The sequence below is a fragment of the Thamnophis elegans genome, chromosome 7 (assembly GCF_009769535.1).
Source record: "Thamnophis elegans isolate rThaEle1 chromosome 7, rThaEle1.pri, whole genome shotgun sequence".
NCBI lineage: Eukaryota > Metazoa > Chordata > Lepidosauria > Squamata > Colubridae > Thamnophis > Thamnophis elegans.
In genome coordinates, this window is record NC_045547.1 from 43,057,207 (window position 1) to 43,080,410 (window position 23,204).

At 35.2% G+C, this 23,204-nt stretch overlaps 1 protein-coding gene across 1 annotated transcript in view; it reads right to left on the reverse strand.

Annotated features, from left to right (window-relative positions):
* Positions 1 to 2,463: 2,463 nt before the first annotated feature.
* Positions 2,464 to 23,204, reverse strand: part of PTPRQ (protein tyrosine phosphatase receptor type Q) — a 79,076-nt gene continuing 58,335 nt past the window's right edge. The window contains 11 exon segments of the mRNA XM_032221175.1: positions 2,464 to 2,501; positions 3,815 to 3,935; positions 5,722 to 5,857; positions 6,383 to 6,531; positions 7,473 to 7,598; positions 7,710 to 7,844; positions 10,698 to 10,774; positions 12,544 to 12,634; positions 13,692 to 13,773; positions 14,379 to 14,405; positions 22,861 to 22,989. Of these exon segments, the coding sequence (XP_032077066.1) occupies positions 2,464 to 2,501; positions 3,815 to 3,935; positions 5,722 to 5,857; positions 6,383 to 6,531; positions 7,473 to 7,598; positions 7,710 to 7,844; positions 10,698 to 10,774; positions 12,544 to 12,634; positions 13,692 to 13,773; positions 14,379 to 14,405; positions 22,861 to 22,989 (1,111 nt within the window).

The window sequence follows — 23,204 nt, forward strand, 5'->3', positions numbered from 1 at the left end:
TGCACATGCCCTGGGCTGCCACTTGTATGGCCCTGTTACCCCCTCCACCCCCTCAGCTGGGCCGCCAAGCCGTAAAGGTTGGGGACCGCTGTTCTAGAAGGTCAAGTGACTGACTGTGCCTAGTAGTTGCACTCCATTTTTGTTTTTATAACCACCAGAGATGATAACTGAGTTGAAATGCAGTGGCTGGGTCCATGTAATTTTATGAGAGAATAATAGGAACATTAGCCTTTCAGTCTAAATCGAACAATAGATAATTTCATATTATACAAGTCTTATTTTCAGTGGTATATCCTATGTAGGCATACCTGAAATTAATTAGCTAAATTATTGACTGACTGATTGATTTTAACTCACTGCTTCAAAGTTGCCAGTCCTAGGCAGTTTATAGAATTTATGTATTAAAACAGCACATAAAATTAGAATGCAGGTACCCTTGGGGTTACAGCAACAATTGGGACTGGGATTTCCATTGGTAAGCAATGAAGCTGTAAAACATGATGTCACATGACCAATCCCATAGGAATGGTAATCCTGCAGCCTCTATTACTGGGGTAACCCGAGGACAGCATGGGTTATTAAGGAGGAGGTGGGGGTCACAGGCAAGCAGATCAAGACTTATAGGGGTATCATGGAGTGGTGACCAAGTACCATGGGCAGGCATCAGGGAGTGTGAGGGGTGGAGTGGTACAGGTTGGTATACAGGAGCCCCAGAGCATAGGGATATGTAGGTGCCGCAAGAACCAGGAATGCCACAGACAGGTACTGTACAGTGCAGGCAGGTGAAAAACTGACTGGAGTAGAAGTGATTTCTCACTTCCTGCCAACTTTCCATTGATTTTGCTGGTTGGAAGCTGAAGGGTACATTGGAAAATGCTCTAATGCTATAAATAGAAGCTGGGCATCGGGTGTCCACATTGCAATCACATGTTTTGGTGCAACACCAAATTTTGCAGACTGGTTATAAATCTCCCTTGTTTAGCTCCGTACGAAGAAGTCATTGTAACTTAAGGACTACCTATAAAATGATTAAAATAGTAACTGAGAATATAAAGCTAAGTGGAAACAATTTCTACCCAAAGGTTTTTCAGAATAGCCATGGTTTCCCCTGGAAGACCATGAGGAAGGAAGCCATCTGCCCTTAAAGAAGGCTATTCCAGAGGAGTAAAGCATACTCTTGAATTAAACTTATCCTTTTCCAGAAACAAATGACATCTTTTTGAAGTCTCTTTCTGTGAATGCATGGGAATTTGAGAAATCTGGCTATAATTTTGAAACTATGTAGAATTATTATTGCTATGGCTGGTCACACAGTCATCCAGATATTTAGACTGCATCTGGCCTTCCTTAGGACCTGGGCTAGGCAGCTATTGTTGTTTAATAATATTAAATGAGCATTGCAAGATGTAAGCTGTTCCAAGTAAAGTTGCTTTTTGCAATTGACTGATAGTGATTTTGTCAATGCCAATGGTCTTCAAATGGTGTTCCAGATGTTTTGGGATTGTACCCAAGTTGCCCAGACAGTATTGGTACTGTCTTTGCTTTCTTTTACCAGTTATTCTACTTCTATTTGCAGGTCTTTGTATTTTGCGATTTTCTCTATTCCTTATTCTTCTCTTCTGCTGTCAGATACTGTCATGTCCACAATTCAGAGTTTTTGATCTTTATCAACAATTGTTAAGTCTGGGGTAGGTGAGTGTCTGTTTGAATTCTAAAGTTCCAGAGCACTTTAGCTTCTTCTTTTGCTACTTGTTTAGATTAATGCAATGTGGTCTACATAAGGCTTTTGAAGGTCACTCAGGCTCAGAACACAGCTTGGCAGTTATTTCCCACAAGCATATTGTACTTCTTAATGCCCATTAATAGTCTGCCTTGCTATCCAATTTCAGAAGCAATTCAAAGTGACTAGTTTTATCTTTTTAAATGCTTTATGATTTGGTGCCTAGTTACTTACAGACTTTCTTTTCCAACCAGAGTTGAGTCATGTGATATGGTAATACTGGTAGAAACTATGAGTGGTACCTTATTTTTATGAAATGCATGTTCCTTACATTACTCATTAGCACTGAAAAATATAATTATGATGGCAGTTTATCATGGATTACAATATTACATTAGCTATTGTTAGAAAAAGGTAGAGAAACAATATAAATGAACAACCACTGAGAATATCTTGCAATGTGTATTTTACTGTAATGTATATTGCTGGATTGTTCTTATTGTGTACAGTTGTATTATACTAATCAGATTTTACTCAGTATAAAATTATAATTTAATAATTTATATTATTTGTGAAGGCACATGAAATAGAAAACAACTTTTATAATTTTATTTTGCTACAAAAATATTTTTGTTTATAATCATTTGTATGATGGGGATATATTTTGGCCCCTATTGTGAAACAACATCAACATGAACACAAGCCTATGTTTCCTGAAATGGAATGCATTTTAATCTGTGTATTTACATAGTAGTTTCTTCCCACTCTAGTTCCACATCACCTGAAAAAGAAAGAGAACACTGGTTGAACTTTCTACATATTAATCTTAAATTACACAGAAGGTTTAGTAAGTATTTAAAATATATTACATGGATTTCTTATGCTTCCATTATCAATGGAAGAATAAGCTACTTAATGTTTTTTTAAATAACCATCAAGGTAGTTTTCTTATTTTCAACTTGTGGTTTATATTCTAACACAAACAAACACACACACACACACACACACACATTCTATACTCTATATCCAATATATGCTCTATTATATTAAAACAAAAGTATGCATAAGTACTTAGTGATAAAAAGATATCAAAGGGCATGTAACAAACATTTTGTGTTTTGAGTAAAAATATAAGAAATGAAGCAAAGAGGAAAAATAGGGTGATAATCTGAAAAATGAGGTTGGTAGAACTAAGTCAAGAATTGTATCCAATAGATCACCAATAAGATAAAAGGGCAAAATCATGGGTCCAAATGGCAAAGTATTTTTATTAGGTCTGGGAGTTGACAGATACATCTGGGGACAATTCCATGAATAGTGCAATGAAAGATCATATTTTTCACTCCATAAGATGCACCCCCTCCCCAAAGTGAGTGGACATGTTTGTGTGTCTTATGGAGTGAATATGGATGACAGGCAGCAGTGTTGAATGGTGGCAGCGATCCCTGCCACCTGGAACAGCTAATTAGCAGTATTCCAGGAGGCCAATTCAACCACCGATCAGCTGCTCAACGGCAAAGGCTCCAGAGTTCCCCAGCGGAGGCAGCTGGCCAGGCTGTTTGCTGTAAGAACACTTGCCAGATGAATACTGGATGGAAGCTAGGAGGCAGAGGCAGATATTTTTTTTCTTGTTTTCCTCCTCTAAACCTAGATGCGTGTTATGGTCATCTTATGGAGCAAAAAATATGGTAATTTATTATCTTAACAGTAGAAATCTGGATATTGATGAAGGACAACATGGCCAAAAATTATCAGATCATAAAGATGTCACTTAAAGAAATTTATTAGAAGAGATTTTGCTCCCAGTTTTTTGAAGGAAGAAAAAAAATGATACGATAAGGTAATAGACTTCATATTGTGGAAAACATACAGAGAGCAAGAATAAAACCATGTGTTTGAATAAATATTAGGTTAGGAAGAAAACTATAGAATTTCATGAGTTTCATTGCCTTTCATTTTATTCAAAAAGTTAAAAACAAAAACATCAAATAAACTAATATAAATAATGCTTCTCATAATTTTCAAATGTGTGACAAATAAATTTTCTACCATTTTTTAATCAAAAAATAATTTTGATAAAATACATTTATATACCTTCCATTGCATCCAAAGAATCCATCTTTTGCAAAACTGAATAGTTAACAAAACATAGAGGCTGGTTGTTCTTGATTGTCAGCAAATCCAGAACACACTGATGTAAAAATATGTACTGTGCCTAGAAAGTATGACATTTAAAGTGATTAAGATTTATTCAGAGATATTTTGTTGCTAACCTGAACTTGTTTTGAGGCAATTTTTGAATTTAATAGGGATACTTTTAGAAAAAGCAACATTCTTACAACTAATTCATATTTGGTGGTTCTTCTGAAACCCATTCTAGTCAGATCACATGTCTTATTGCAGCTTCTTCAAAGGGATATATAATGAAGAAGAACACAGGATGAGGCTGGGACATGATGAGAGGACCATGTTTTTATCACAATGGTGTTCACATGTAAATAAGATAATGTCTCAGAGTCTCACAAAAATTAATCTTCTTGGAGAAATTTTTATTTTGGTTTTTGAAATTTTGAAGACCATTCCTCTAGGTATATTATAATAACAATGTTCTCCCAATTTGAATTTCCAGGTGAATAAAAATAAAACTATGCCAAACCCATTAAACCTTAAGGAAGTACTCATGTAAGTTGATTGGGCCTGATTTGAGCTATAATAAACAGTGCTATATTTTAATATATTTTAACATAGCACATCCTCTTGGATTCCAAATCAAGTCCAATCATCTTGCAACATGGGTTTAGTATTGTTTTGTATAATGTGATCTATGAATCCAGGATTCATAGAGGATTTTCCTGGATTCATCAAACAAGCACCACCAAGCAAAGAACGAGACTTTAGTTAAATCAAGGCACCTTTATTGATTGGAACATTCCTCAGATTGGAAGGGTCCTCAGTTTCCTACTTATCCCCCCCATATGCTTAAAACAAGGAGAGAGAAAAAGGTCAAAGTGGTGGCTTCTGATTGGCTTACAGGTTCAGAAGATCCAATGCTTATTATTTTAGGGCTGAAGCAAAGTTTCTCACCTTTCTAGTTAATATAAGTTTTCTCCAGACATATATTTTCTAAAGGTAATGCACTTTACATGAGGAACAATCCTCAAGCAACATATTTATTACTTCTGTGATGTGCTTAATGCAAAGAACATACAACTTTGACAAATGATTATTTTGAGTGTTGTTTCTGACATTAGCAAGTTGGGAGGAAAGTCTATATATATTTCAGTCAAGCCTCCCTGCCTCTATCTATATTAAGTGCTGGCTTTAACAATAAATGGTTCCTTTTATTTTCAGTGCTCTCCTACCATCGCATTTGTGTCCGAAGCCCCTAAGGCGCTTCCAGGTTGAAAGGATTGGCTGATGATGACATCACCATCACCCAGGGGATGCCTAATTGGGGGCTCCATTCATGTCCCTGTTAATGTGCTCACAAAAATGGCACCTATTTCATCTATTTGTGTTTTCACACTTTCGAACTGCTAGGTAGAGAGGATCTAGAGAGAAAGATTGAAGCTCATCCTGTCACAAACAGCAGCACTTGGGTCTTGAACATGGACTTGCTAATTGTCAACCCAGTGTTCTAACCATGTGAGCTACTTTGCTCCTTCCCCTACCATAAGAACACCATTACTGTCACCAGTTGTTGTTAACATTATTTCATTATTTTTTTGCTTTTCTTTTTTTCACTGGATTAAAAACATTAAGACTTTCAAAGATGGATACAAATAGAAATAAATATCTATTTCATACCTCAGTGACATTGTGGATTCCAAACAAAATTGATATATGTATATAAGTCTACCTCATAATATTTCTCCCCCATGCCAAGGGAGTAAGGGAGGGAGGGAGGGAGGGAGAAGGAGAAAAACAAGAGTTACTTATACTCTGAGAAATCACCTGCAATCTGAGAACTGAGCCACCGCATGTATCTTAAAACATCTTACCAGATTCTGTACCATGCACATCCTTTCACTTCTTAGTTCAGCTACAAGTCCATAGACATCCACAAAATCATGGTCATTTATATGCTGTATTAAATGGTCAAGGGCAATATAAACTCCTGTTCTTCCAACTCCAGCACTATAAGAAGTAGAGGGGAAACACACATGGAAATATCTGGCACTTTTAATGGAAACAATCATGACTACAATGAACCAGATTACAGTTTGATTAAACATTGTTGCAAAATAATTATTCTTAGGTAAGTATTATATTGGAGATATGTTACTTTTCATCATATAAATTCGTTGTATTATCTATAATATATACAGTACTCAAAACAGAAGGAACTTTTCTTTAACTTAGATACAATTCTAGATTTATGGTAAATGTTATATTCTATATTAAGATTTTTACTATAATGGTAACTACAGTATTATACCTAATTCATTATACATCTATTACCAATCTGTGATTTATGCACTTGAAACCTTGAACTCTTGAATATGTCTGTTGCTGTATATTAAATAGGTTTCACCACAAATGTCAATCTTCTTAATCTATACATAGATTCTGTGCTCCGTATTGGAATTCAGTCCATTGCTTCTGTTCTAATAAACTAATCCCATTATTTAACATGATGAGATCTGTTAAAAATCTGCTTACCTGCAGTGAACAATTATGGGTGTGTTGTCATGTGATCGGCTGCCTCGGACCAGCTTTGCAAAGTGGACTAATGATGCACTTGTTTCAGGTACTCCATGTTCAGGCCAGGCAGTAAAATTACACTGACGTACCATCATACAATCCCCATGCTGTTAAGATATACAAAGAAAAGTACCTTTTTTTTAGTTAGAATAGTATTTAGTTACCTTTTGAGAGGCCTTTCATACTGGGATAAACTACAATTGGATTTTTTTGGTGACACTCTATTAAGATATTTGTTACCTAAGAAGATAGGCATCTAAGATGTATTGTACCCCTAAATAGCTAAAATGTTTGTTTACAGCAGCCTGATAAGCAGTTCAACTAGTAATTACTACTTGGAATGGAACATTAATTTTGTACCTCAATGTCTTGATTTTGTTAATAGGACAAACTACAATTGACTCTTGATACAGAATTCAAGAATCAATAACATCATAGAATCACTGGGAATATTACAGAAATGAAGCCACCTAGTTTACTGATTCTTAAAGATCAGATTTCTGAATATTGTTCATAAGTTACTGTCAACTGAACTGACATACTGGGCATTGTAAAGCATCTGTAAAAGTCACAGCCAATATAATTCAACATAATTTGACATCACATTATTAAGTGATATTTTAACTTAATGGACATTTCCTCCCTTTGTTATGATCCTCTGTGCTTGGGTAATGCTAGTGATTTGCTCTGTTTTTGATTTGAAATGCCAACAAATTAAAATATTATAGTGATGAATATACTTTCATAACTTGTTCTTTGGATTTCAATTTCCCAGAAAATAAACACTCATATTTGTTTTGTAATATATTGGCTTTTTTTTACTATAGTACAACAGCAGGATAAGGCAAAATAATATCTAAATATTCTTTTCTAACTTTACAGAAAATAATCTGATGACATCACAATATTGGGAATCATAAAAACCAAGATATATTAATCAAGAAATTTAAACAATGATCCCAAGAGTAAGGAAGTGTTGTCAGACATTACAGCTGGAGATTATAATTTTCACAGAATATATGGAAGTTTAAATAAAATCTATTCCTACCTTTTCAATTTTTAGATCCCTGATGGTCCAGTCTATTTGAACATCTTCCACTAATTTAGTAATCACTATATCTCCAAAGAAGGTAACTGGAATGTTATCTTCAGGCCAATATTGATGGCATCTTATCTGCAATCAGGGTGCAATATGATGGCTTATAAAATCATATCATTATTTTAATGAATGTATGATAATAGTGAGTCTTCAAATGCATTCTTAACCCATATATTGGTAACTTACCCGTCCTTTTTCATAACACTGAGTTAGCATAACAACAGTTTTTGCTCTTGTTTCCCATACCATTCTCCAGAAATCTCCCACTGTGCCTGGTAATGGTCCTTGAGTAGCAATAAATTCATTTGGACATAAATAGCCCTAAAGTAAAAATGAAACTTAGTACATATTGCTAAAGAAAAAAGAGAGGAAAGATCATATTAAGCTATATATTCAGTAAAATATTGAACATGTCTTCTTGCATGTAGATATTAAAAGTTACTCTTCTTGAATACTCCCTGAATACAATACATATTTCTAATAGCTATTAATTAACTGGTCTACATTCCTTGGATTTCTATATATATAGTTTAGAAAATGGTGATGATTAGATATTAAACATCTAAAATCTAAGGACCGTGGTGGTTCCCGAGGTTAGAATGCTGCATTGCCCATCAGCAGGCTCCTGTTCAAAACTTGTTGCTGCTGTGGGGTGGGGTAAGGTCACATCACACGCTCCATCTCCATCTGCCACTTTGGTGGGCAACGTCACAGGGACATGAAAGGAACCCCTACCTGGGCATCCCCCAGGCAACAATGATATCATTGGCAAATTATTTTCCACAGAAGCACGTTGATGCTTTCGACACAACCCCCTCCCCAAAATCTGTAACATATTGCAAAACGTAACATATTGCAAAACACCTGTCTCTTCAAATGTTATGTTCTATAATAGATTTGCCTTCTTTCCTTAATGGGATTTTTGAAAATTACATTTCTACAAAGCTTGCATAGAAAATCACCATGGTAAAATTAGAGATGTAACATTACTTGAAATTTTGTAACAATGGGGACAAAATCAATTTACCAATTAGGGGAAATTGAACTTTGGGTAAAAATTGAAATATATGTAATACTTAATTTTTAACATCTTTTTCTGATATAAACTCGCTTTGATAGAAAATGTATGGCATATACTAAAATTTGGCTTGGTTGTAAAATATGTCTGCTGTATAAAATTGAGTACTTTATTAGGTAATAATTATACAATTATTGATTGTATTTCATATTAAATGTTCTCCTATTTGTTTAAGGTGGAGCTACAAACTATTAGATGTAACAGAATGCAGATTTTTTTAGAACAATCAAATGGCAAAAAGCTCAACCTCCAAAACAGAAGAAATAATCACTATTGTAATAAAACAAAACAAAAGAGATATCTTAAATTTTACCATTTGCTACATCAAAGAAATATAGAAAATAATATGATTTTAGTAAAAAGATAGGTAGAATTGCTACATTCACAAGTCAGTTTGTTTCTTAATTTGATATGTTTTCAAATATATAGCATTTCCTTTTACACATTATATCATTTAAAAGTAAATATATAATATTCCATGAAGTTTTCTCCCCCCTCACCCCCAGCACACAGGAACACAGACTGAGGAATGGTTCCTGATTCTTCACATCTTGCTTTGTGTATAAGGTTTGCACTCTGATAAGCTACATTAGTGACTGGCGTCCATTTTGTATAGCATGTTATTTAAAACTGTGGTTTTCAACAACAAACAACAAACCAAGGCAAGCAAATATTTTGCATCCATAAGTTGAATTCATCAAGTAGTAAATATTAATATTGCTTTTCCTTGCTATCTGGAGACTAAAACATATGAGGAATGGTTGCAGGAACTGGGTATGTCTAGTTTAATGAAAAGAAGGACTAGGGGAGACATGATAGCAGTGTTCCAATATCTCAGGGGTTGCCACAAAGAAGAGGGAGTCAAACTATTATCCAAAGCACCTGAAGGCAGGACAAGAAGCAATGGGTGGAAACTACTCAAGGAGAGAAGCAACTTAGAACTGAGGAGAAATTTCCTGACAGTTAGAACAATTAATCAGTGGAACAGCTTGCCTCCAGAAGTTGTGAATGCTCCAATACTGGAAGTCTTTGAGAAGATGTTGGATAGCCATTTGTCTGAAGTGGTGTAGGGTTTCCTGCCTGGGCAGAGAGTTGGACTGGAAGACCTCCAAGGTCCCTTCCAACTCTGCTATTGTATTGTATTGTATTATCTGTTTCATAATTGTAAAACTAGTAGCTCACAGATAATTGTGAACCACTTGACCTATAAGTATCTAGAGATGTATCTAGGGAATGTAGCTTCCAAATTCTCAAAATATTGTGTTGGTTAAGGACACAGCATAACAGCTGGTCCAATCCTGTAGATTTCAGTTCTAAAGTGTAAGGCACTAATGGTACTAGTTAGATAATAAACATCTGCAAGCAAACAATTAAAACTCAAGGAATACCAAAAACTTCATAGTTCAATGCTCAGCCACATACATTCTCTTTTGTTGCAGAAAAATTGATGCTAAAAACACAACATATGTTAGAAACTAAAATTTAAAAATTTGTTATTTAGTTCTTTTGAATGACTTGCAATCCAAAATCAACAATACATTTTTTGGAATTAAGAAAAAAATTAAAATAAATATTAGGCATTTCTCTACACACATAGTCTTTGCAGTATTGAATCTTACAAAGAAAACAAATTCCACAGTATATCCCATTATGATTATCTTTCTCCTGCATGCATCCAGAGTGGTCTGCTCCTAGCTTAAAGTGAAGGATTTGCCTTCCAAGAGCTTAAAATATACCAGACAACTAGTCTAGGTGTTTAGCTGAAATATGATAATCATACTGGAGTTTAAAAGCAGAAGTAAAATATTCTGTGAACTGATGGAACAGGCGATCATGGAACATTTTCTTGAAAACTGAAATATAAATTATAGTATAATTCAAGGTATACAGTAAGCTATTTTTGTTTTCCATATGAACCAAATGAATAAAATAAAAATCTGATGAGGATGATTGAAATTAGTCTGTAACTATATTGTAATACAGAGAAAGAATAAAAGAAAATTCATGCATTTTTTCCATAAAAATATGTTTCTTTCTAAATCACCAAGTGGCATGGAAAAAAATGTAGTTACAATTTAAAATGGTTATAAACTTACAGATACATAGCTGGCATTAATATAATCAGATCCTGGTACACAAGCATCAGGCATTAACTTCACTCGATTATTATTATCTGTGCAAAAGAAATTAAATCAAAGCATCTTTCCAAAGTTTCAGTGATTGAATATATGGATAGATAGGTAGATAACAGTCTATGTACATATGCATATTTGCACATACAGATAAACCATTTTAGAAAAGATGACATTTATTGATAGGCTAACATCATACTTGAAATAACTTGTAATTATAAACATTTCTTTACATATATGCATATATAATATGCATTTTATTTTTTATTTCAGTTTTATTTTTAACCATTAAAACCATTGTTGAGTTTAACAGAATCAAGCAATATACCAATTAACGAAGAAGACTTTTAGATAAACATTTTAATTTACAACTTTTGTCTCTTCACACACTGAAAGAAAAAGATATGTGTGTGTCCATGCGTGTGTGAGACAGAGACAAACACATGGGCCTGTGGGAAGGAAAATTGAATTCTGTGCTGGTTTTCCCATCTTAAATTAAATCTATATATACATGTCTCTATGTCCCTATTTAGTTCTCCTTAACACATTCAAAATTGAGTATGTTATTTGTTTCCAACAGAACATATCCGAGGCAACACATATTAACAAATATTACTATGAAGCATCCTGGAATGGCAGAAATAATAGAATTATACAAAGATTTAATTAGAAGACGATTCAATCAAATAACCTATTTGAATCTATTCAATTATTGGATTAAAGCAGGTATCTGAATCTAACTCACGATTCCTTGGGATGATCTACTTGTATAAAGATACCTTTATTTCATGTAATCGTTGAACAAAATTAATTCAAACTGATTTTGAATAGTTAAACTAAATTGCAAAATCAAATTGAATCTTGGCTGAATGCATATGCTAGCAAATAATGCAATAGAAGAACAGAGTTTTGAGTATATGTCCAAAAAGAGATAAACTCTGAGTATGCATTCTGCTACTGCTTTAGGTATATTAGCTCAGGTTAACCTGAGCACAGAATATTTCCTGAACTAGTAGCAGATAGTAGCAGCTGTTCTCAACACTTAATAGCACAGAATGTGGCTACATTAACCAAAGAATGCATTGTCCCCATCTCACATCACAGCTAATGCTTAAAATAATAATAGCATTTCTTTTCTTAATAAGTGAAAAATGAAGCAGTGTTGACTACAGAGGGAGACAGACTCCTGACTCCTGTGATAAAATCTATCCTGGATTTCTAAATTTCTATATATTTACTCTGATCTTTCCTGGATCAGCTACATACCACATTTACAAGTATCTTAAGAAAGCATCATCATGTTCCAAAGAAAAAGTGAGCACATCCAGAGATGGATCCAGCACTTTTAGATAACTTTATTTTACTCCAGAGTACACAGCCCAAGAAGAATAATTAGGATGGATTATATTACAAAGCTAAGAAACCAGGAGGCTGTATTATTTCCTGTTCTGCAACTGCAGTGCACAATCTGCTGCTTCAGATCTCTTTACTAATCCATAGACTCTCCGCCTGCCTAATCTGAGAAAGTCCCATGGGAGGACTTCCTTTATTATCCCCTTTACTTGAGATATAATAGACTGTTGCAGAGATGATAGTACAATGGAAGACACAATAAATTCACACATCTCTCATCTACTTCATAACAAAAATAAAATTCTGGGATTTCTACACAAATATTTTTCTTTAGAAAATAAGTAAAGAAATGGCTTTCTCCATCAGATTGTATAATCAAAAAGATATAAGCAATTTTGACATGGCAGTATTTAAAAATTAATTTCAGAAAAATATAATTAGTAAAACAACTACGTACATGGTTTGATGTTTGGAAAACGATTTTTAGATTTGTTCCAAGGAAGATCGGCATCAGTTAATGCAAGATCTGGAAGAAACTTAGGGAGTTCCTATAAAATAATATATATGTTGCTATGACTTTTAGGTTACTCTTGTTTTCAGCAAAAAAAAAAAAAAAGTACACAGGAAGTATAGTAGTATGAACACTTCCAATTAATACTGTGCCAAAATATATTTTCCTTTTTCACAATGATTTTCATCTGTATCAAGATACACCAGACCTTTTACCTCATTTTCATGTTGCCTTAGAATTAGCAAATCCTTTATTAAGTGATAGTGGAGGAGGTAGTTGTAGTTTATTATAATATTTCCCTCTGCAGTTTTCAAGCTGCCCACATTTCTTGATCTAAATCATTTTTCAAATTTCAGTTCCTCTGATATTTAATTAAAGCACAAAGTCAAGGAGTCTTCGGGCTGCTTGAGGGAAAATTATAGATGGATATGGGTGACAGAGCAACCTCAAAATAGGTGTTAAGAACCGTAAAACTTAAAGGAAAGAAGGGAGAAAGGGAAGGATGAACTGATTTTTTAAAAAAATAAACTGAATGGGAATAACGAGATTTGGAAGAAATTTTCAGCCCAGCATTTACTGCAATGTAATCAATGTCCTGCCAATCTAGCTCAGCAGTGGTCAACCAATTGCTACAAGGCTTTTGTTTCCCAGCAGATCTTTAGAAAGAATCCCACTGCCTTCGAGGACAATAGAGTTTGATCCACAAGACTTCATGTATGCTTATGCTGGAGTACGACATATTAAAGATTTAACTTGAATTATTTATACTGCATACTGTGAATATATTCAGATGTTAGGAAGTCAGCTAAAAAGGAATATTTCTTAAGAGAATATAGAATGGATAGCTTGCATTTTTTGTTTGAATGCAAGCAGCCGTGAGGGAAAGATTTCTGTAGCAGGAATAAGGAGGATGGGTGTATGAACTCTTCTGATCAAATGGAATGAGAAGTAATATGTATATAACACTGCTATCCATGTGAAAATATCAAATGTGCCCGAACTATTTACTGAATACTAATGATCAAAGTACATCAAATATGACACATGAAACAAGTGGAGACTTTGCATGTTGTGAGAACTGTTTGATAACATACCAAAAATTCTTCCTGAAACTTGATGTTGTTATTTGTGCACAGATCTTCAACATGTTGCAGAAAACATTTCTTGCCTATTGGCCTTGAAATAAAAGAGGAAAATTGATAATTTGGGGTTTTAAATAAAGACATTTCTATTGGAAAGTTAACCTATCATTTTTATGCACATAAAACAATTAAAAAGAAAAGACTTATTTTACATTTGGAACATTTTTTAAATAACAGGATCCCATCTTAAATTTTACACTATTTATTTGACAGCCTGCAACTGTTGTCTACAAACTGTTTTACAAATGTGATTACTCCCAAAGGCAATCTTTTGATATTTATGTACATTTGTAAAATCACCCTTCAGTTCAAATCCAGCAGATAATGCTTCTTTTGTCACACAGAAACCATTTTATACAATGCAGGGCTTTAGATACATAAAATATAGCAGTGACTTCATTCCCATAATGACATGGTTTTTAAACCCCTAGGAGTTAAATATCCCTATATTACTTGCCAAGCTAAAACACAGACATGCAGGCTTCACCCCAGAGAGAGAGAAAGCATTTCTCCAGTTACCATGCAATTGGTCATGCTTTTATGATTTATACACAGCTTGGAACTTTTTCTAATAACTATACCAATATATATCACACATTTCAAATCATCAGACTAGACACAGTATAAAACGCAACTTACCTGATGGATTTTCTATAACTAAGCAACCTGTAACAGAGATTGTGTTAAATAAGAAGCTGTAAGTTGTGAGTTAGGCAACTTTTTGCAGTCTAAATTGATTCTGGACTTACCAAAGTTAGAAGTCAGGCCTCAAATGACATTAAATATTTTTGAATGATTCACTTTTTAGAAGTTCTTTAAATTTCATTTTTATGAGAACGGTGCCAATATAAATTCTTTTAAATTCTTTTTGTAAAGAATTTTTGCAAAAAGGGATAGACTGCCTTAAGAAATGTAGCAAGGCTGCTAAAGGTGGAGAGACAATTAACGTTAACTGTCTTGGGTTTTGTGAGTGGTATAGTGTGGTATGTGAGGTTATTTAGCCTCAATCAGCCCCAAGCTACACTATCCCTATTGTAGGTGGGGTACATTTTTCACAATTTAGTTACTCTTCTCTAACCAAGTCATTCAGAGAGTGTTTCTAAGTTCTACACTTTATTAATCTCTATGTTTCACTAAAAGAATTCTAGTGTGATGTCTGTATGATGTCTTAATTCCAGTATGATGCACATACTAGAACTTGTCAGTGTCAGCTGCCTTGTGATTCACTACATTATTCCATATGGGAAAAATATGTTTGGTACTTATTTTTTGGTACTCATTTTGCTTCTGGGGACCAATTAATGATGAGTACCAAGGTACCACTATAATCATCATATAAATTGAAAAGGGAAAGCATAAAAGACATAGTAGCAATGAAATAGTGCCAATTTTGCTAAAAATTATATTCACACATTGTAATGCTTGAGAATTTCCTAATTACATAACCTAATTCAGTAGATGATTTTAAGACTTTCAGGAGGAGGATCTATATTTTTTACTAAGTGTGCACATGGAATGACTAAAGTGTTGTGCATGGAAGTGTATTAAGCATACAAGCATTTCTGTTTTTCTTTTAGGTTGTTTCTCTAAAGTATAAAAAGAGCTGCATATATTTCACTTCGGATCTTGTGATCAGAGGATAAATGGCATAGGATTTAGAATGGAGCATAATGAGCCACTAATGAGGAACAGTCATTCCTGCAAGTTCCATGTTACTTTGGGAATTTAAAAGTGATAATGAGCATCTTGAATTGCACCTAGAAATAAATTGGAGGCCCACTGCAGCTTGTCCAGTACTGCTGTGGAGGGCTAGAACTATACATGCTGCCACATTCTGGATCGGATGTAGTTTCTGGATAGTATTCAAGGACTGCCCTGCATAGAGCAGTAATCCAACCAGGAAATGGTGTGGGCATGACTGTAAGCATACCACTTACTGATGAGTCAGATACACAGTTGCATCTTATATAAACCTAGATCTTTTATTCTTCTTTGATACAATGCTTAGGCATTATGAATATAGTTATTCTGGGTTATGAAAATGAAATATTTCAAGAATTGCATTATATGTGGCTTTCACTTGGAACTGCATTGAATAGAGTTTATGTATAGGATTACAGTCTGAATTACTGAAAGATTTGTAGATTAAGATTTTTGAAATATAAATAACACTTCTTTCTATTAGACAATCTTATGAAAGAGACTTGGATTTATTCCTATATCACCCTGCGTTATTGCCCACTTGATCTGGACAATATGGACAACTGTATTAAGATGGGTTTTCGTCCCTTGGAAATTTATGTAAAATTTCAACACAGTATAATAAAATATCAAATTATGACAAATGTAATTTAATATAACCATGAACCACTTGCATGGGAATAAGCTTCCGTCTCATTTCTGGATCAGGTTCACCAAGGATAAGAGCATGAACCTTTGCACTAGAGCTATTTATTTAAAAATACTAATCACTGAATGCTCATTCTGCTTTCCAATAGGCAATCAGTACCTGCCAACTACTAAAAGAGGAAGCTCTTGCTTAAACAGAAAAAATATTATGGAGCTGGATTGGCACCCAAACACTAAAAACTTTAATATATATCAATAAATGATATATGATTAAGACTATCAGGCTCTATAGGAAGTTAGAATGGGATTAAGTTATATTGAGTAAATATATTATATAATGATTACAGATGCACTGAGTAAAAGAAATGCTAAGCACTCAGTAATAAGATTTACAGAAGCTTTGTTCAACCTGATTCTTCTGGCCTTAATGGTTATCTAGTATACTTTATCTTAGAAAAGCTTGAGTTACAGAATCAAGGAAAATATTCTGCAGATGATTTATTTTCAACCATCCAATTCACCCAATGCTGACATTGTAACATAACTGCAAACAACAAAACTGCAAGATGTTTCAGCTTTGTGCAGGAAATCAAACTACTTTAGCCCACAAGCCTCCCATCAAGTTTTGGGAAAACATTTAGATCATCAAAGCTATCCTATATATAACAACAGTTTATCAGACCTTGCAATATTAATCGCATCTTGAAAGATAGATGGAGCCTTGGAGCCTAGGCTCAGTTTCACTTCTAGTATGATTTTCTACCCTGCTCAGATTCAAGTTATTTGTCTAGATATAGAATCAACAGAAGCCATTTATTTATGTTGGTAATGGTGACCGGCACTACTCTCTGGGTCAATCACTTAAAAACTGTTGGGAATTATATCTTGTTCAAAAGACCCCACAGAAATGAATATGTAGACTAAAGGCTTAACTCATAAGCAACATGAGTACTTGCTAGGAATAGCAATGGAAATGTTATTAACAAGTTAATTAAGATCTTCATTGGTCTATCTCTTTAAGAACAATATAGAATAATTATTCCTTACTGAAAATCTTTATATATATATTTTCATTCCCATCATTCAGATCTTAAACTATTTCGTAGCAATCTAAGATATTTAAATAAGTAGGGTCCACTGATCATTTATGAATGATCTCGGCACTTTACAAGCTTTTTGCAATTCAAAAGAATAATTTTGAAAACACTCGTGTTAATAATGTAAAGTAATGCTATTAGAATAATCCTGAATTTGTTCGTTTGTAATTTTGTAACTTCAATTTATTACAGTCATTAGCTGCTGTCAAATTCAAAACAAGAAAAGACCAAAGCAAACAAATAAAAATATAAGCATTTAGCCTAGTCTTTCACTCTGGATTGCCTGCCTCTGTCTTGAAATGAAGTAATGAAACTCTGTAACATTATACATTATACATTATATTAAATAAATGATTTGTCTGCAAGAAGGAAATCAACAGAGTTGTTACCTTATGCATCTCATAAACAAGAAGAAAATACATATAAATACACGGGGTTCAAAAATGGTATGGAAATTATAGTTTTATAGTTTTTCCAGTTTAGTTTCTGAAGTAGTATACTTAAACTCAGAGTTCTGCTATTATATTTTTTAAAACAGATTGTTAAAAGCTCCTTAAAAATGTCTCCACTAGGAATGAAATCATGTCTGCATGAAAATGGAGACATCTCCTTCCTTCTAACATATTTTCATTGACGTTGACAATGACATTTGAGCATAAGTCTATATGATATTTGTTCTCCAACCCTATGAATTTGTGGTTGTGATGATTGCTAGAATAGGTTTATCTGGTTAGCCAGGATTATCCTGGATGCTCCTGTAATTAGGAAATTTCTGTAAAGAAGATTAGAATTTTTGATTTGGGGAATCTAAAATTGCAAATTATTTATTTATTTATTTATTTTATTTTATTTTATTTTATTGGATTTATATGCCGTCCTTCTCCCAAGGACTCAGGGCGGCGTACAACATAAAAGAAAACACATATTACAAAAATTAAAAGGGACATTAAATAAAGTATCCAAAAAAAAAAACCCCAATTGATATTTACAATAAAATTTTAAAAATTAAATTAAAATTAACAACCAAATTAATCCTATATTTTATTCTATTCAGGCCAGGCTGGCTTGCTGGAAAAGCCAACTTTTTAGGGCACGTCAGAAGGACCGGAGGTCGAGGATTATGTGAAGCTCAGGGGCAGCACATTCCAGAGGGAAGGCGCTCCCACAGAGAAGGCTCTCCCCTGGGGGTTGCTAGCCGACACTGTCTGGCTGACGGCACCCTGAGGAGGCCACCTCTGTGGGATCGCACTGGACGGTGGGAGGCTACCGGTGGCAGTAGGTGGTCTCGCAGGTACCCTGGGCCTAAGCCATGGAGTGCTTTAAAGGTCATAATTAGTACCTGGAAGAAACAGGCAACCAGTGCAGGCCACCTAAAAGGGGTATAACATGGGAGCACCTAGGTACCCCCATGATAACCCGCACGGCCGTATTCTGGACCATCTGAAGCCTCCGGGTGCTCTTCAAGGGCAGCCCCTTGTAGAGAGTGTTACAGTAGTCGAGGCGAGAAAGGACGAGGGCATGAGTGACTGTGCACAGAGCATCCCGATCCAGAAAAGGGCCCAACTGATGTAACAGGCGAACCTGGTAAAAGGCCCCCCTGGTCATGGCCGTCAGGTGTTCTTCTAAACTAAGCCGCATATCCAGGAGGACTCCCAGATTGCAGGCCCTCTCTGAGGGGGGTAAAGTTTCCCCCCCTATCATCAAAGATGGAACAAGATGCACAAATCGGGATGAGGGAAACCACAGCCACTCAGTCTTGGAGGGATTGAGCTTGAGCCTGTTCCCCCCATCCAGATCCGCACAGCTTCCAGGCATCGGGACATCACATCAAGGGCATCGTTTGGGTGGTTTGGGGTAGAGATTAGAAAATTAGGAAAATTGCATTGTGACATTCTGAATCTTGATTATCATTAGTCACAATATCATCTAGAATTTGTTTTATTTCTAATAGGAAAACTGGAGTAAATGAGAATTAAACTAAAAGATGCTTTGGTCACTGGTCAATCCAGGTTTGCTAAACTTGAAATATACTGTATATGACGTTTGATCCAATTTTCCTATAGCTTCAGTAGAAATAAAGTATTTGGGATCTACTTAGAAGGCCTTTTTAGATGATATTTTCACATTTTGCAACAAATTAATTATTGCTTCAGGATATGTCTGAGTCTCCACTATGTGATTTTGTTTATAGTGCTTTAACAACAACAATAACAAAAATACATACAAACAATGTTTCCTCTTCTGTCATAGTTATTTTTGTCATAGTGTGAGCCTTTGACTTATATATTATTTATTTCCTGAAGGCTCTTTTTGTTGCATTATACGCTTTCAATTGTTGCAGTAGTTATAAAACAGCAAATTGATTTATCCAAGGCAGGGTACCAAACATCATATCTTGGGGAAAGAGCGGGCGGGGAGGCGAGATATAGGATATTATGCTGAAACATGCATATGCTGTTATAGCACTAATAATGATTAAATTGATTTTTTATGTCATCAGGAAAAACCCTGCATTGTTTCTGCAAGATACGAAAACCAATATCATCACTAGCGAACTTACAAAATTAATCTGAAGTGCTAAGATAAGTATTATTTCAAATAAAAATCAGCATAACCTAGGCTCACACAAGTGAACACATCACACTGGAAACCACACATTGAATCTTCAGCCATGCAGTAACTTACTGGATGATAAATATCTCCTTGCGTCTAAAGAAAAAAGAGGAATATCTGGAAAGAAAACCCACTTGTAAATAAGTACTCAGATAGAAACTAGCTTTGTTATTCAAATGAACAATTGTTCGTAATAATATGCACCATTGAGATAGAAATTAAGTTTAAAACTGACAGGGCTAAAAGGGCTTTCTGATTGCCTACTAAAATGAAAGTTTTCCATTGTTGACTTTCTTTATAAACAAGCCATCTATTTATTTATTCATATCCATCAATTTTACAATGTGTGACTGGGCAATACACAAAGGATTAAACCATCAAAGTATGATGCAAAACAATTTCTAAATTATGAATGATGATAATATGTAACTTAATGTATGTCCATGTCTAAAAATATGATATTAATCCATACAGATCAAACAATAGATCCAGCAACAGGGCTGCTTTAATTTCCTGTTCCTATTGCCTGGGGGAAGATCCCGGTCATTAATGCATTAGTTAAAATGTCAAGCATTTTAGTGATTACTTATGCATTATGGGGCACATTCATGTATTCCAAAAAGTTTTTTAGCTAAATAATCAGTTTTTCTGTAAATTCATCTGTTAAATTTATTTTTTCAGGAATGGTAGCATGAAGACTACTAATTTACAAGTTAGAGTTGTGAATTTACATTTCTTCATTTTAATAAGAGTTACCATGTTTTCCCAAAAATAAGACCTATCTTGAAAACAAGCCCTACCATGTGTGCACCTAATATAAGCCCTACCAACAAAATAAGCCCTACATAAGTGTCTGTGCTGCCAGCCAGCTGCCCATTCCAGCTGGGTGCTTGTGGTGCTGCGGTCATGAGGTGAGGGTGAAGTTGCCCCACATGCCTGACACTGGCTTACCTCAGGGCCCCCGCAGCCAGGCCACCCATGCCCCCACACCTGCCTTGCACTCACATAACAGGACCTTGCCAGCCCATTTCTTCTGTTTTATGACACAGCGGCAATGGAACAGGAGGCCGAGCAATGTGTTGGTGCCATGAAAGTAAGGCGGGGCAGGTGTTAAGTTCTGGATGGCCTGGCTGTAGGAGCACTGATGTAAGCCAGTGTGTGGGGCAGCTCCACACCCTGCCTTGTGGTGGCAGCACTGACATGCCATACGGCCTCCCGCCCTGCCACAAGCAAGCAGAAGTAGTGGACCTCCCATATACTCTTAAAGTACACAGGAAAAGAAAAGAATTTTTTGAAAAAATATTTAATGAAATTTCCACATTAATCTTCTTTAATGAAGATTAATATTAATGTTATTTAATATATAACATGGTCATATTAAAAACATAGTCAAAGTATTTGCTGGTCAAGACCTACAATGTAATTTGCAATTAGTGGTTCCCAATCTCTTTACATGGACCACTATACCAGCAGGAAAGGTTTTGGGAGCCATCACATAAAGCATGGCAATGTACTGTAGCATCAGTGGTCATCCTGGCATAATTTCTTGTCTCTTCTTTCTCAGATATATATAAAACTCCCAAATCATATAAGAGTAAATTCATAAAGTTTAATTTGCCAAAATCTTGGAGGATCACCTAAATGTATGAGTTTTTTTTTGTTCTGTCACAAATCTTGCAAATGATAGCAGCTATTGTGGTCTACTGGAGGCCTGCAGAGCTCACAATAGAGTCGAACAGCGAGGAGGTTGGGGAGGAACATGAGACAGGCCTGGAGTCCAAGGGCTCTGCGTTGGAGGCAGAGAGGGGTCTAGGACCATCTGCGAGTTATGTGCTGCCTCCGGAGCCTCCAAAGTTGGACAGCAGCGAGGCAGAGGCACAAGCTCCCCCTGTTCCCAGTGCACACATGCGCAGAGTTTCCAGAAGGCAAGAACAGTTAAAACAGAAGGGATGACTCAGGAGTAAGATTTGAAGGTGATTGGCCCCTCCCATAGGATATAAAAGAGGAGCAAAGGCACATGAGCCTTTGCAGGAAGCAACTTGGTTCATTCTGGTCAGTTTACCTTCTGAAAATACATTTGGACTCTTTGCTCCATGTGGCCTTGCCAAGCTAATTACCAATTAAGTCTTTGGCAGCATTTTCAAAGAAGATAAGGGTGGGTGCTTATCAGCCTTATCCCGAAGGACTTTGGCAGCCTGCTGTAGAACTCTTTACTACTATTTGGAACTCATTATGGACTGTGAATGAATATAATTCACAGCCTTTGCAATAAAAGAGGGTTTTTGGACTTAATCGTGTGCATTTTACTGTATCAAGAAGCCTAGGTCAGAACAGCAGCAATATCTCACTAAGTTAAGTGAAAATACATTAACATATATTTTCCTTCCAGATAAATTCATTAGAATTAGTGGCAAAAAATCTTCAATAGAATATGCTGCAGAAACACTTTTGAAGAGTATTGTAAAATCTTTTGAAATAATTTTTATAAATAAAAGTATATTTTCGCCAGATGTTATAATCTAGCCACTTAGTTTTCTCCCTTCTTTCACTCTTCTGCTTGAATCTCAGAACAATCTGATAAAAAATGTTAGGTTGAAATAAGCCATTTGGTCAAAATTATGACTATTCATGAATTCTGATCTCCTGAAACAAATCCAGAATCTGCGTACCATGCTATAGCTTGAACTTGATTGCTGACGGATTTCAGAGATACTATCAGATAGCAGAGAGCAATATGTTATTGCATTACTTTGAGGCCACTATAACAGAGCATTATTAGTGCCTTTACATTTCTACATCAAAAACCCTTCAGCTTAGGGATATAATGTGCAATAGTAGGGCATGATACATAAAGGCACTCTTCTCTCTTATCCCAACATGGGGAAGACCAAATGATTATCTAAATTCCTGAGAGAAGTGTCTGGAGGTCACCCTTTGAAAGAGGATCTTCGTGACCTGTGCAAATAAGAATACCGCAAATACTTCTAAACAAGTAAAAGGTCACAATAGGGTCATGGCTTCAGACCTCCAGAACTACTGTTTTGCCTAAAGAGTTTGCTTACCGTGTAAATCTTTCATCCTTCATATCCAGGTCTGCCACTGTGATCAACTGGTCCAGTTTAAATTTAGTATCAATGATTTCTGCATCCCGTGGAGAATATGTACCCCCTTCTTTTTGCTTTTGACGAATTCTAAACCAACACAAAGGATATTGAATAAGATGTAATATTTAATGTTATTCATAAACTTCAACCTCACTGGAGAATTTCTGAAATATGTTCTACAGTGCATAATTATAAAGAATGGATTTTAATGCAACTCATTCCAGGTGCTTTTGCATAGTATCACACTTCAATTTACAAAGTCCTTGGAATATGGAAACTATGCTATAGGTCAGTGATGGCTA